Here is a 16047-nt window from a genome sequence, read left to right on the forward strand (position 1 = left end):
AAAATTTTGAGAAATTAGTAATTTTCATACTTTGAATTTTTATGACTTTATAATAAATAGTTATACCCCACAGAATAGTTAATAAATACCATTTCCAATAAAGGGGCAACCTATGCAGTCACACTGGCACCCAAGAGATACCAGGCCCACTACCACCTCCAAAGCAGATGAAATTGTGCATTATGATGATCTATTGGACTACAAGGGTCCATGTACTGTTCTTGTACTGGAGCCCTCTTCTGTTTGTGTCCTCCACTGTTCTAATATGTCTAATGTACGTCAGCTTAATTTTTCAAATGTACTATTATGTTGTTAGAATGTTAGAAGAGTTACAATTTTAGCAGCAAATGTACATTTTTTTCAAGGAAATTTGCAAATCATATTTTTATGAACCTATGTAGGTTTGAAATTACTTTGAGGGGACTATACCTCATAAACCCCACAAAAGTGATACCATCTTAAAAACTGCATCCCTTAATGCATATATATCTGCTGTCAGAATATTTGTTAATCCTCTTGTATGGAGAAACTAGTCACATACATTGCTCAGGTGTGATTTTTTCCCATTCTTTCACACAAACACTCTTCAAATCCTGAAGGTCCCGTGGGCTCCTTCTATGAACTCTGAGCTTTAGTTTTGTCCATAAATTTTCTATTGGATTCAGGTCAGGTGATTGGCTGGGCCATTCTAGCAGCTTTATTTTCTTTCTCTGAAACCAATTGAGAGTTTCATTGGCTGTGTGTTTGGGATCAATATCTTGCTGAAATTTCCACCCTTTTCATCTTCATCATACTGGTAGATGGCAGCAGATTTTTATCAGGAATGTCTCGGTACATTTGTCCATTCATCCTTCCTTCCATTCAATTGTATGAAGTTTGCTACAGTAGTGCCTTATGCTGAAAAACAGCCACACACCAGGATCACACCACACCACCTCCAAACTGTTTGTATGGTATTTTTTTGGGTGATATGCAGTGCCTTTTGGCCTCTAAACATGGTGTGTAGGATGGCATCCAAAGCCATGGAGGTTGGGTGGATTACACTCAATTTGTTGTGCAATTTCTCCTGAGTATACTGATACCCCATTTGTGGAGGAAAACTATTGTTTGGGCACACGGCAGGGCTCTGAAGAGAAGGAATGCTATTTGACTATTCGGGCGCAGATTTGGTCAGATTAGACTGTGGATGCCACGTCGCGCTTGAAGAGCCCCCCAAGGTGCCAAAATAGCAGATACCCCAAAAAGTGACCCCATTTTAGGAACTACACCTCTCGAGGAATTTATATTTATTTTATAACATTGGGACGTGAAAATGAAACATTTTATTTTACTTTCACTAAAATATTGATTTATCCCCAAATTTTCCATTTTGACAAGCGTAAGGGTATGTGCACACGATGCGATTGATATGTGTTTCCGCGGCGGGTTTTCCGCCGCTGAAACGCATTAAAACCTCATGTTAATAGGTCTGCCATGTATAGCAATGGTAATCCACATGTCCTGTGCATATGATGCGGAAATTTCCGCTCCAGATTACCATTGTGGTAAAATCCGCAGCATTACCATTTCTAACGTGATTCCGCCATGAATTCGCACCCATTGACTTGCATTGAATCGCAGCAAACCCGAAGGTAGAATATCTATACCTGCGGAATTGCTGCGTTTCAATGAAAATCAATAGGAGCAAAATCGCCGCGGAATCACGCTGCAGGTGGCACCCGGGGCAGGAGAGGAGGCTGCTACTACTCTCATCTGACCGCTGCTCTGGCTGATAACAGCGAGAGCAGCGTGGATGGGAGGAGCAACAGTCTGCTCTTCCCAGCCCGTGTGCCCGCGGTAGTAAAAAAAAGAATGAAAAAGTAAAAATAAACCTTTATACTTACCTGCACAGCGGCCCCCGGTGTCCTCCTGGTACCCAGCGGCGATGCTGTCTCCCCGGCGGCCAGCGGTACACTTCAGGGCGCTGGCTTGCGCCACGCAGTGTACCGATCTGCCAGGACCTGCAGTGACATCACGAATCAGCTGATGGTCACGTGACCATCAGCTGATGCTCTCCCTGGGAACATTCGCAAGAATGTTCCCATGGTGGTTAGCTCACTGGAGCTGATCATGTGATCTTCAGCTGATCAACCTCAGTGACCTCCTGCAGCAGCATGTATACTGACAGGGGATGATTTTACATCCCTGTCAGTATACATTGATGTCTTCTACAGCAGTGACATCAGTGATGGCTGATGTCACTGCTGAAGAAGTGACCCAGATCGTTGTGGGACACTTGGCGGTACGTGGACTACGTCGTTGACCGCGGACAGGGATATGTTTGTTTGTTTTTTTACATTTTTTCAGGATATCGAGGGCTTGGCGCAGGGCCGGCTCCAGGTTTTTCTGGGCCCCGGGCGAAAGAGTCTCAGTGGGCCCCTTTAATACATACCACGATTCATGATGCACAGATACCGCAGAGAAATATATATATATAGTGCAATGCAAAGATTTCACTTCTTACATTACATGAGCGATATCTATTGTAAATTCCACAATAGCTCAGAAACAGGCGAATCCTCACAGCGCACAGTGCAGACCGGACAGTATAGTCCTCCATACAGTATTATGGGCACCACTAAGTCCTCCATACAGTTTTATGGGCCCCATTATATATTGCTTCATACAGAATAATGACCCCACATAGTCCTCGTACAGTATAATGGGCACCACATAGCCCTCCATACAGTATTATGGGCCCCATATATTGCTCCATACAGAATACTGGCCCCCATATAAGGCCCCATACGGAATACCGGTCCCCATATAAGGCCCCATATGGAATACTGGCCCCCATATAAGGCCCCATACGGAATACTGGCCCCCATATAAGGCTCCATAAAGGAATACTGGCCCCCATATAAGGCTCCATACGGAATACTGGCCCCCATATAAGGCTCCATACGGAATACTGGCCTCCCTATAAGGCTCCATATAGAATACTGGCCCACATATAAGGCTCCATACGGAATACTGGCCCCCATATAACGCTCCATACAGGATACTGGTCCCCTTATAAAGCTCCATACAGGATACTGGCCCCCATATAATGCTCCTTTCTGGATACTGGTCCCCTTATAACGCTCCATACAGGATACTGGCCCCCATGCTCCATGCAGGCTGTCACCCCCAACATAATGCCCCATACAGGCTGCCCCCCTTACAATGCTCCATGCAAGCTATTACCCCCCACATAATGCCCCATACAGGCTGTCCCCCCCTTATAATGCTCCATGCAGGCTGCCCCCCCTTATAATGCACTATGCAGGCTGCCCCCCCCTTATAATTCCCCATGCAGTCTGCCCCCCCCCTTATATTTCCCCATGCAGGCTGTCACCCCTCCTCTTTATAATGCCCCATGCAGGATGTACCCCCCCTCTTTATAAGGCCCCAAGCAGGATGTCACCCCCCCTCTTTATAATGCCCTATTCAGGATATCACCCCCTCTCTTTATAATGCCCCATGCAGGATGTCACCTCCCTCTCATTATAATGCCCCATGCAGGATGTCACTCCCTCTCTCTCTCTATAATGCCCCATGCAGGCTGTCACCCCCTCTCTCTATAATGCCCCATGCAGGATGTCACCCCCCCTCTCTTTATATTGCCCCATGCAGGATGTCACCCCCCCTCTCTTTATATTGCCCCATGCCGGATGTCACCCCCCTCTCTTTATAATGCCCCATGCAGGATGTCACCCCCCCATATTATGCCCCATACAGGATGTCACCCCCCCATATTATGCCCCATGCCTCCATACATTAAAAAAAAAAAAAAAACAAATACTCACCTCCCTCCTCCTCACCTGCTGCAGCTGCTGGGGTCCGGACTCCAGCGTCGGCGGCGTCTTCCCGTTCTGCACTCCCTGTGACGGCTCAGGGGAGCGCACGGTGGAAAGACGTCACCGCGCCCTCTGACCTGAGACGTCACAGGGAGCGCAGAGCAGGAAGACAGCGGATCTGCGGAGGCACGGGGAGAGGTAAGTATCCGGCTGCCGGGGCCCTGAGCAAGCGGCGGAGAAGGGCGGGCGCTGACACCGCTCTCCTCCACCCATAGCCCGGCAGGGTGCGCGACCGCCAGTGGGCCCCTCTGCCTGCTCAGGGCCCCAGCACTTGCCCGGGTGCGCCGGGTACTGACGCCGGCCCTGGCTTGGAGGCGTGTAATAAAAAAATTGTAGAACCGTGTGTGTTTTATTTCATTAAAATACTTTATTCCGTGGCTACTAATATCAGCCCTCAGTGGTCGGCTTTCCCTCTGCTGGTTATAAAAATGACGCGGGAGCCCACGCCATTTTTTTTTTCATTTTAGGCTCTGTGCCCATGATCTGTACACAGCAGCGCTTTGGACACAAATTTTTTTTGCGGCCAAAATGTTGCATTCTATTGCACACAGGTAAATCCACACTGAACCATGCGTATTTACCACATTCAATACTTTCTAGTGGTCAAATTTCTGTTGCACAGACTAGCGACTCCACAAGAGAATTTGACATGCTGCGGTCCTGAAACATGCGCTGCATGTCAGTGTTCACGTGTGATCCGTCAGCCTCTGAAGCACGCATAGTGAACATGGGATTTCTAGAGATCCCATCCACTATGCTGTAACATCTGGACGCATCTATATAAACATCTGTATAAACACGAAACGTCAAACCTGCAGCGGCTCCTGACCGTGGCCACGTACCCAAACTCACCCGCAGCATGTCAATTTCTGTAGCGGACACGCTAATCTCTGCTGCAGATTTTGACCAATTGAAGTGTGATTATATGCCGTGGATTCACATGTACCGACAACTAAAGTGCGGCATTAGAACACTGCGTTTTGGAAGCAACATAAATACGTTGTGTCCAAAGCGCAGCTGAGTGCTGATCGGGGGAAGTAGTGGCTAAGGAACCAGCTGTGAAATGTTAATTATGGCCAGGGAAAATGTTTGCTTAATGGCACCTTCCCAGACTAAAATTATCAGCTCACTGCAGTTACATAAAATACATGAATAGAAATGCTAATGAAGATTGGGTGAATGGGACTAGCTGACACCCAGCTCTTTTGTTTGGTTATGTCAAGGTGTCAATCAGACCTTTTCATGACCAAACTTAAGGTAAAGTAAAGAGTTAAATGAACACAGAGACACAGTGTAAATACTTTATTTGAATTACCGCAGATACATTATTTTATCATTTAAATGAACCGATATACTCACCCCAGTTCTATGGTAATCCAAGGGTTTAAGCAATGTCCCACCAAATAACTTTATTTAGCTCCAGAAAGAATTCATTGATGTACAAAAGCGCTTCAAAAAACGCATGTAAAAATGCATGTAAAAACACGCCAAAAACGCATGTAAATCCGTATGCGTTTTTTCTGCCAGGGAATTTACTGGGTAAAAAGGCAAAATGAGCCATTGTAAGTACACAGTGCCATATAATGTGATGACTGCAATAGATAAAAACTTTGATGGGAGTATTCCCATTGTCGTATTCCAATCTTAGCAGATTCACTCATCTCTACTGGCTGACAATAGGCCTGAACATATGTCTGTAATAGGGATTTTTGGTAAAATTGGCTTCAAAAGTGGACAAATGAGCAAGTGGCCCATTTAACCCCTTTCTGGCCCAGGGTGTACTAATACGTATCTGTGCCCTGGGCCTTATGGGCCAGACACGTATTAGTACGCCTTGGCAGTTTCGCCCGCACACAAGCGGTACTGGCAAAATCGCCGCTGGGTGTCAGCTCATTGTCACAGCTGACACCCGGTGCTATGTGCAGGGAGTGCTCCCGCACCGCTCCCTGCACATTAACCCCCGAAATGCTGCGATTGAAATCGATCGCAGCATTCCGGTGGCAAGAGGAGGTAAGCGCGATACTTACCTTCTCTGCTGGAGTACCGCAGTGTCTGAGTCCGGTCCCGGATGTTGTCATGGTGACCCGATGTCATCATGACAACATCTGGAGGAGAAAGGGAGAAAAGCGCGCTATGTGAAGGACCTGATAGGTAGATGTGACGGAAACAGCCAAAAGGCCACTCACCTATTGGAGTTGTGCACCCTTGCACAACTCCGGTGTTAGTGTGAGGATAGAAGGAGCAGGCACGTCTCACCGCAAGGTACAGGTAGCTTGGCACACCACGTGCGGTGTGCTGCAGACCGCCGCTCGTGCTCACCGCTTCCAGGTTCCAAAATTGCAGGCCACGTGTCCGCCCACAGATCACGTGACTCAGGATCAGATGTGCTTCACCACAGGTCCTGAAAGTTAGGAGAGTGCAGCCCCCAACCGCAGGTCCTGAGTTGAGCAGCCAAAGGGGAATTTTATAGTGGGGGGGGATGTAAGAATGATTAACTAGAAGCTGCTACTGCCGCTAACCCCCAAAAAGGGGACTGAAAGTGGTCCAAATTAAATAAAATAAAAAAGCGGTCTATAGGGCGCTAAAAGAATTAACACTAGAGGTGAAAATTTTTTATTTTTTTGTTTAGGACTAAAAAATAAATTTAATGAGCCCTTTCCACAACGCGTTTCGATGGTGAACTATCTTCCTCAGGTGGTACAAGCTTTTTTCACCTCTAGTGTTCTTTCTTTTTAGTGCCCTATAGACCGCTTTTTTATTTTACTTAATTTGGACCATCATGACAACATCTGGGTCACCAGGAGGCAGGAAGTTACTTTGGGCATGCGCAGTGCAAGGCCAAAGTAACTTCTCCCTGTGCAGCGCTGACCGGCTGCATAGCACAGGAAAGTTGCTGCATTCCTGCGCTATGTAGCCGATCAGGCTGCAAAAAGTGAAAGTCCCATCCTGGGACAATGTGCAAAAGTAATAAAAATGTCAGAAAGTGAAAAAAATTTTTGCAAAAATATGAAAAAAATATTAATAAAAAAAAGATATATATTGTACCCATAAATAAATAATCTTCTGAAAAAAAAAATACCAATAAAAGTGCACATATTTGGTATCGCCGCATCCGGAATGACCTGACCTATAAAACTGTCCCACTAGTTAATCCCTTTAGTGAACACAGTAAAAAGTAAAAATAAAAACAAAGCTTAAACGATGCTTTATCATCATACTGCCAAACAAAAAATGGAATAAAACGCAATCAAAAGACGAATGTAAATAAAAAGTAAAAAGTACCGCTGAAAACGTCATCCTGTCCCGCAAAAAACAAGCCGCCATACAGCCATACAGAAAAATAAAAAAGTTATAGCTCTCAGAATAAAGCGATGCAAAAACAATTCTTTTTTCTATAAAATATTTTTTTATTGTGTAAAAGCACCAAAACATAAGAAAAAATATAAATGTGGTACCGCTGTAAGCGTACTGACCCGAAGAATAAAGCTGCCTTATCAATTTTTTCACACGCAGAACGGCATAAAAAAAAAAATCCTGAATTGTTGGTTTTTGTTTATTCTGTGTGACGCAAGTCACTACAGAAATAACTGTCTCAGAAGAGGGGAGAAGAGACTAATATACTGAAAGAAATATAAAGTAAGAGCAACTTACTAGATAAATATAGGGTGGTCAAACAATCCAAAGTCAAGTCCAGGAAGATGGCGCAGTACAAAGGGAGCAGACAAAAGAGTAGTCAGATAACAAGCAAATAGTCAAAATCCAGGTAAGGGAAAATAGTCAGGCTGGGTCAGGCACAGAGCACAGAGAGATCAGTCCTACACAGGCAATACCAAGTGTACAATTGACACTGGGTGAAGGAGCTAGCATGCTTAAGTAGGAGACTAATCAAGGGAAGTGAACACAGATGATTGCAGAAACAACCCAGCAAAATCAAAACAGACTGACAGCCTCCACACAATAGTAACCTAGAGACAAGGAAAGTATGGAGACCGTGACATTCTGACTCCCAAATATCAGAATAGAAAGCGATCAAAAAATGTCACGTGCCTGAAAATGGTACCAATAAAAACATCAACTTGTCCCGCAAAAAACAAGCCATCACATGACTCTGTCGGCCGAAATATGAAAAAATTATAGCTCTCAAAATATGCCAATGCAAAAACTAGTCTTTGCAAAAAAAGGGTTTTTTAGTGTGTGACAGCTGTCAATTATAAAAACCCAATATGAATCTGGTATCTCTGTAATTGCACCTACCTGAAGAATAAAGTCGTCTAATCACTTATACCACACGGGGAACGGCGTAAAAAATGAACTCTAGGGTTAGGGTTGTGCTAGGGTTAGGGTTGGGCTAGGGTTAGGGTTGGGCTAGGGTTGTGCTAGGGTTAGGGTTAGGGTTGGGCTAGGGCTAGGGTTGGGCTAGGGTTAGGGTTGTGCTAGGGTTAGGGTTGGGCTAGGGCTAGGGTTGGGCTAGGGTTATGGTTGGCCTAGGGTTAGGGTTAGGCTAGGGTTGGGCTTTACACAATAAAAATAGTTTTTATTGTGTAAAAGCGCCAAAACATAAAAAAAACAATATAAATGTGGTACCGCTGTAAACGTACTGACCCGAAGAATAAAGCTGCCTTATCAATTTTACCACACGCAGAACGGCATAAAAAAAAAATCCTGAATTGTTGGTTTCTGTTTATTCTGCCTCCCAAATATCGGAATAGAAAGAGATCAAAAAATGTCACGTGCCAGAAAATGGTACCAATAAAAACCTCAACTTGTCCTGCAAAAAACAAGCCATCACATGACTCTATCGGCCAAAATATGGAAAAATTATAGCTCTCAAAATATGCAGATGCAAAAACTAGTCTTTGCAAAAAAAAGGGTTTTTTAGTGTGTGACAGCTGTCAATCATAAAAACCCGATATGAATCTAGTATCGCTGTAATTGCACCTACCCGAAGAATAAAGTCGTCTAATCACTTATACCACACGAGGAATGGCGTAAAAAATGAACTCTAGGGTTAGGGTTGTGCTAGGGTTATGGTTGTGCTAGGGTTAGGGTTGGGCTAGGGTTAGGGCTGGGCTACGGTTGTGTTAGGGTTAGGGTTGGGCTAGGGTTAGGGTTGTGCTAGGTTTTGGGTTAGGGTTGGGCTAGGGTTAGGGTTAGGCTAGGGTTAGGGTTGGGCATTACACAATAAAAATAGTTTTTATTGTGTAAAAGTGCCAAAACATAAAAAAAACAATATAAATGTGGTACTGCTGTAAACGTACTGACCCGAAGAATAAAGCTGCCTTATCAATTTTACCACACGCAGAACGGCATAAAAAAAACAAAAAAAAAATCCTGAATTGTTGTTTTTTGTTTATTCTGCTTCCCAAATATCGGAATAGAAAGCGATCAAAAAATGTCACGTGCCTGAAAATGGTACCAATAAAAACATCAACTTGTCCTGCAAAAAAACAAGCTATCACATGACTCTGTCGGCCAAAATATGGAAAAATTATAGCTCTCAAAGTATGGCGATGCAAAAACTAGTCTTTGCAAAAAAAAGAAAGGGTTTTTTAGTGTGTGACAGCTGTCAATCATAAAAACCCAATATGAATCTAGTATCGCTGTAATTGCACCGACCCGAAGAATAAAGTCGTCTAATCACTTATACTGCACGAAGAACGGCGTAAAAAATAAACTCTAGGTTTAGGGGTGTGCTAGGGTTAGGGTTGGGCTAGAGTTGTGCTAGGGTTAGGGTTGGGCTAGGGTTAGGGTTGGGCTAGGGTTGTGCTAGGGTTAGGGTTGGGCTAGGGTTAGGGCTGGGCTAGGGTTGGGTTAGGTTTAGGGTTGAGTTAGGTTTAAGGTTGGGTTAGGGTTAGGGTTGGGCTAGAATTAGGGTTGGGCTAGGGTTGGGCTAGAATTAGGGTTGGGCTAGGGTTGGGTTAGGGTTGGGCTAGGATTAGGGTTGGGCTTGTGTTGGGTTTGGGATTTTTTCAGAAGTAAAGAAGAAAAAATGATGACGATATGGTGACTAATGTTGAGCGCAAGTGCTCGCTACTTGAGTTTGCATCGGGTGCTTGGGTATGTACCGAGCATATCGGGTGCTCCAGTGACATGCTCGAGTCTCGCCCCAAATGTTTTGCAGCTGTTATACAGCCAAAAAAACCTTGCGGGGATTGCCTGCCATGCACGAGCGATCCCTGCATGTTTTTTTTTGGGTGTCTAATAACCATGAAACATTCGGGCGGGGACTCGAGCATGTCACTTGAGCACCCGCGATACTTTGTGCATACCCGAGTACCCAATGCAAACTCAAGTAGCGAGCACTTGCACTCACGACTAATGACAACTTATTCAATATGATGACCTAATGTGATCAAATTCTGTGTCGTACCTCTGGGTTCAAAATGTTCACTAAACCCCTTGGTAAAATCCTTGAGGAGGCTAGTTTCCAAAATGGAGTCACTTCGGGGGGGTTCCACTGTTTAGGCACATCAGGAACTCCCCAAACGTAACATGGCGTCCGCTAATTAATTAGTCCAGCAAATTTTACATTCAAAAAGTCAAATGGCGCTCCTTCCGTGCGCCCAAACAGTGGTTTTCCCCCACATATGGGGTATCGTTTACTCAGGAGAAATTGCACAAAAATTGCATGGTGCAATTTCTCCTGTTACCCTTATGAAAATGCAAAATTGGCGGCTGAAAAACATTTTTGTTGGAAAAATGTGAAAATTTTATTTTTACGGCTCAATGTTATAAACTTCTGTGAAGCACCTGGCGGTTCAGGGTGCTCACCACACATCTAGATAAGTTCCCTGGGGGGTCTAGTTTCCAAAATGGGGTCACTTGTGGGGTGTTTCCACTGTTTAGGCACATCAGGGGCTCTCCAAACTCAACATGGTGTCCGCTAATTATTCAAGCAAATTTTGCATTCAAAAAGTCAAATGGCGCTCTTTCCCTTCCGAACCCTGACATGCGCCCAAACAGTGCTTTTTCCCCACATATGGGGTATTGGCTTACTGAGGAGAAATTGCACAACAAATTGCATGGTGCAGTTGTGTCACTCAGGGGGATATAGGGGACTCGGTACCCGGGCCTTTTACCTTGCTCAGGATGTCACGGCAGTCGGCTCCCGGGCCCGTACTCTGGGGTCTCTCTTGAAAAAGAGGATTTTAGTGTATGGTTTGTTTAGTGACACCACCTGTGGTTTCCGGTAATGGTTACCGGCGCTGCTGCCGACCTCCGGAGGTGATGAAATGGCAGCTGGGATGTTTCTGCTCCCCACAGGCGGAGCCAACCCCCGGGCAGTGTAGAAGAGCTGATGGTGATGCTGGGGCTTGTGGTGCAGGAGAGATGGCACAGCGGAAATAACTGACGGAGGCAGTGGAGTGCAGTCATTCGAGTTTACCCACAGCTCTGTTCAAGTTCCTCAGGTACACTGTACGGGTGTCAGCCTCCCGCGTCGCACTGCGTCTACCAGATAAGGGGTCCACCACTTTCTCAAGTATATCAGGAGCGCTTGACAGAACCCCGCTTTCTTTATGTTTCTTACTAGACCGACTTCTCGCGCCAGGTCTTCTCCCTCCTTCTCTGCTCTTTTCCACACTCAGTCCCGATCGGGTGCTCTGAAGTCCCTCTGGGCAACCTGGAGTTCCCGGACCTACTTGATGCCTTCACGGTGACTAGGGTGAGGCTGTGGCAACTGCACCATGGAAGTGCAGAAGACTCCGGTTTTCCAGCTGAGACCTGGAGTAACACGGCTGGTCCAGGGATCGGTTCCCTTCTTGCGGCCTGATCACTCTGACACCTGGCAGATTCGGGCGTATGGGTGCTGTCCTGCACTCACCGTACCCCCTGGGATCCCTTATGTTACCGGAGCCTTCCTCCTCTGCTCCCCTCCTGGGCCTCTATTACTAGGCCCCTTATGGAGCAGAGCTCCTAAAGAGACTCTGCTCCCCTCCTCTCCTTGCTACTCACTCTCTTTCCTCTGCACTATTCCTCTGCCACCCTAAGATGGCTCCCCTTTATATACCTCCTATTATGGTGCTCCCCTACTCTACATTCTCCACCCTCACCCACTACTTGTTCCCCCTCTCTTTGGTTCCCCCCACTCCAGCCAGGACAGGGATCAGCAGAAACACAGTGCATCTTGCCCTTCCAGCCGGCCTGGAGTAGTGTAGTGTTGAATGTGGGTGTTGGGGTCCCGGGCAGCACTCCCTCCTTACCTGAGAGAAGGAGACACCACACCTCTGGGTGAGGTGCAGTACCACTGTGGTGACTGAAGCCTCAGGGGCGCCACACAATTTCTCCTGCTACCCTTATGAAAATGAAAATTGGGGGCTGAAAAACATTTTTGTTGGAAAAATGTGAACATTTTATTTTTACAGCTCAATGTTACAAACTTCTGTGAAGCACCTGGGGGTTCAGGGTGCTCACCACACATCTAGATAAGTTCCCTGGGGAGTCTAGTTTACAAAATGGGGTAACTTGTGGGGGGTTTCCACTGTTTAGGCACATCAGGGGCTCTCCAAACGCAACATGGCGTCTGCTAATTATTCAAGCAAATTTTACATTCAAAAAGTCTAATGGCGCTCCTTCCCTTCTGAACCCTGCCGTGCGCCCAAACAGTGGTTTTCCCCCACATATGGGGTATCAGCGTGCTCAGGAGGAATTGCACAACAAATTTTGAGGTTAATTTTTAATGATACCCTTGCAAAAATAAAAAAATTGGGGTCTAAAGTAACATTTTTGTGAAAAAAAATAAATGTTCATTTTTTTCTTCCACATTCCAAAAATGCATGTGAAGCACCTGAAGGATTAATAAACTTCTTGAATGTGGTTTTGAGCACCTTGAGGGGTGCAGTTTTTAGAATGGTGTCACTTTTGGGTATTTTCTTTCATAAAGGCCCCTCAACGTCACTTCAAATGTGATGTGGTCCCTAAAAAAATGGTTTTGTAAATTTTGTTGTAAAAATGAGAAATCGCTGGTCAATTTTTAACCCTTATAGCTCTCTAACAAAAAAAATGTTGGTTCCAAAATTGTGCTGATGTAAAGTAGACATGTGGGAAATGTTATTTATTAACTATTTTGTGTGACATATCTCTCTGATTTAAGGGCATGGAAATTCAAAGTTTGAAAATTGCGAAATTTTCACAATTTTTGCCAAATTTCTGCTTTTTTCACAAATAAACGCAAGTGATGTCGAATAAATTTTACCACTATCATGAAGTACAATATGTCACGAAAAAACATTCTCAGAATCAGTGGGATCCGTTGAAGCGTTCCAGAATAATTACCTCATAAAGTGACAGTGGTCAGAATTGTAAAAATTAACCTGGTCTCTAACGTGCAAACCACCCTCGGGGGTAAAGGGGTTAAAGAGACCCTTAAATGTGTGCAAATCTCTGCTTCATATGGGTAGAAAGTTGTTAGTGTAAATGGACCTAAAGAGGCTGTCCACTACTTTTTCATTGATTGGTCGGGGTCTGGCACCTGGCACACTTGCCGATCATCTTCTATGAGTATTGGTGGCGGTGGCCACCAGACGGAAGTGCTCACTTGCGGAGCTGCTCTGTCTTCTTGTAGTGGCTGCAGCAGGGTTCTACACATCCAATTCCTATTGATTTGAATAGTAGGCGGATGTGTAGTACCCTGCGGCAGCCTCTACAAGAAGACGGCCAGCTAAGCAAGTATTACCGGTCAGTAGCCGCTGCCACCGATAGCGGCTGTGAGACCCCGACCGATCAGACATTGAAGACCTATCCTAGGTATAGGTCATCGATGAAAAAGTAATGGACAACCTCTTTAAGACTGTGTTGTTGCATTTTTTACATGTGTTGTTATCGTGTTGTTGACACTACGTTTTTTGACTCTTGTTTGTGTGTCATGTTTTAAACAAAGCTACTTTGTTTTTGATACTTCCTGATATTTGGCTTTGACTAATCTTTATTGATATAGTCATGTGTGGATTACATGCGGTTTTGATGCATTTTCATCACGGAAATGCGCTAAAAACGCATGTACTTTTTTCCGCATCTAGTACAATTCTATGGGAAAAAATCTGTATATCAAATGCCCCATGCGTCCATACATAAAGAAAAAAATAAATCAAATACTCACCTCACTTCTCCTCACCTGCTGCCGCTGCTCCGGACTCCTCACCCACGCCGGCGTCTTCCCGCTTTGCGCTGCCAGCAGAGGGCACGGTGGAAAGTCGTCACCACACCCTCTGACCTGAGACATCACAGTCAGAGGACGCGCAAGACATCGGAGCTGCTGCGGAGGCACGGGGAGAGGTAAGTATTGTGCCGCCGGCTGCCAGTGCCCTGAGCAAGCGAGGGTGGTGGGTGCTGGCACTGGCACCGTGCCGCTCACAGGTCCCATAGCGCGCAGGGGTGCCCGACGGCCAGAGGGCCCACTTCACCTGCTCAGGGCCCCGGCACTTGCCCGTAAGAAACCAAAAATAAAAACAAAATATCCCTCACCTGTCCGCCGTGATGACGTAATCCACAGTATTCTACGATGATCCGGGTCACTTCTACTGCAGCCAAATCAGCAATCACTGGTGTCACTGTTGTAAAAGACAGCACTGTGTACACATGACAGGATCACTCCTGTCAGTGTATAATGCTGTGCTGCAGGAGTGAGGCCACTTAACTTCATCAGCTGAAGATCAGCTGAGAGCTCTGGTGACCTCACTTATTGCATCAGTGTTGTGTGACAAAAATTCTCACGCAGCACCGATGCCGTAAGTGAGGTCTCTGGAGCTCTCAGCTGATCTTCAGCTGATGAACTCCGGTGAACTCAGTCCCAGCAGCTCTGCGCCATACACTGCCGGGAACCATTGCGCTCCTGTCTGTGTATTGCCAGGTGATTGGATCGCCGTGGGACACTCGAGGTACAGTGAACACGTGAGAATAAGGTGTTTTTTATTTTAATATTGATTTACTTTATTTATTTATTTTTTTTACACTGAGCACAGGAGCCGGCTGAAGAGATTACTTATCCACTCAGCCGCGCCTGCTCCTGCTATTGTCAGCGGGAGCGGCCGTCGGATGATGGGAGGAGTAGTCTTCCCCGGGTACCATTCTTTGTGCGTTTTTGCCGAATTTTGACTCATTGACTTGAATTGAGTCAATCAAATACGCAGCAAACATCCACAGCAAATCCCCAAATATTTTTATACCTGCATGTTTGCTGCGGATTTGACTGACTCAGTTCAAGTCTATGGGTGAAAAACGCTGCAGAAATGCACAAAGAATTGACATGCTTCAGATTTAAACACAATGACAATCCTGACAGGAAAATTCCTGATCATGTGCACAGCACTTCAGAATTGTCATTGCATTAGCTGGCACACGGATTACCTAGCGTTTTTGGTACATTTCCATGCGAAAAAAAAAACGCTGTGAAAACGCATCAAAAACGCACAGTATGAACATAGCCTAAAACACATGCAATGGGACCTTGAGTGTTAGTCACTATTTTAACATGGCTTATTTGCAACATGAATTCTTCTTATTTTTTAGTTGCTAAAGCACATAATTCGGAGAGAAATTGAGGAGCCAGAGTATAAACACTTGTCTCGGAAGTTCACCGAATGGACATATGGCCCAGTTCACACTTCTCTGTATGACATCTCATCCGTGGATACATATGAGCCAGACTCTGTTTTGGAAACCATTGTATTTAGGAGTCAGGCCTACGTGAGTATGACTATTGCCTTTATTCAACAGTCTTTACATTGCAAACATCAACTTGCACCTCGATCTAGCATACAAGTCTATGTTGTCCTTTCTTTAGAACCGGCACAAGATGATAGTACTGGAACCCTTGAACCAATTGCTTCAGGAAAAGTGGGACTCGTTTGCTGGGAAGATATTTTATCTAAAGTTCATCCTGTACATTTTATATATGAGTATATTCACAGCCACAGCGTACCACAGGCCTCTGGAAGGACAGGTATGAAGATGGATACGAGATGTGATTTAAATAATAGAAAATTAAAAATTATATTTCAGCTCTTCTAGGTGATATGGACAAGATAATGTAGAGTATGGCCCGTTCTATGTGCCAAACTGCCAAAACAGAGAGTCGTTCTGTAAGCTCCTGCACTATGCACCCGGTGCATCCACGCTCTTCATGGACAGTTATCCATTTTAACAGTTTTGTTTTCCCTGCATTTTTCCTTAA

The 16047-nt window shown here is 45.2% G+C and overlaps 1 protein-coding gene across 5 annotated transcripts in view; it reads left to right on the plus strand.

Annotated features, from left to right (window-relative positions):
• LOC141234485 (integrin alpha-E-like) overlaps positions 1-16047 on the plus strand; it is a 356506-nt gene that overhangs the window by 100328 nt on the left and 240131 nt on the right. For all 5 annotated transcript variants that reach the window (XM_073668020.1, XM_073668018.1, XM_073668016.1 and 2 more), the window contains exons 7-8: positions 15384-15560; positions 15658-15816. In XM_073668020.1, coding sequence (XP_073524121.1) covers positions 15384-15560; positions 15658-15816 — 336 coding nt within the window. The remainder of the gene's footprint in view (positions 1-15383; positions 15561-15657; positions 15817-16047) is intronic.

The sequence above is a fragment of the Phyllobates terribilis genome, unplaced genomic scaffold (genome assembly GCF_046119375.1).
Source record: "Phyllobates terribilis strain yellow unplaced genomic scaffold, ASM4611937v1 Scaffold_2__4_contigs__length_985480577, whole genome shotgun sequence".
In the NCBI taxonomy this organism is placed as follows: domain Eukaryota; kingdom Metazoa; phylum Chordata; class Amphibia; order Anura; family Dendrobatidae; genus Phyllobates; species Phyllobates terribilis.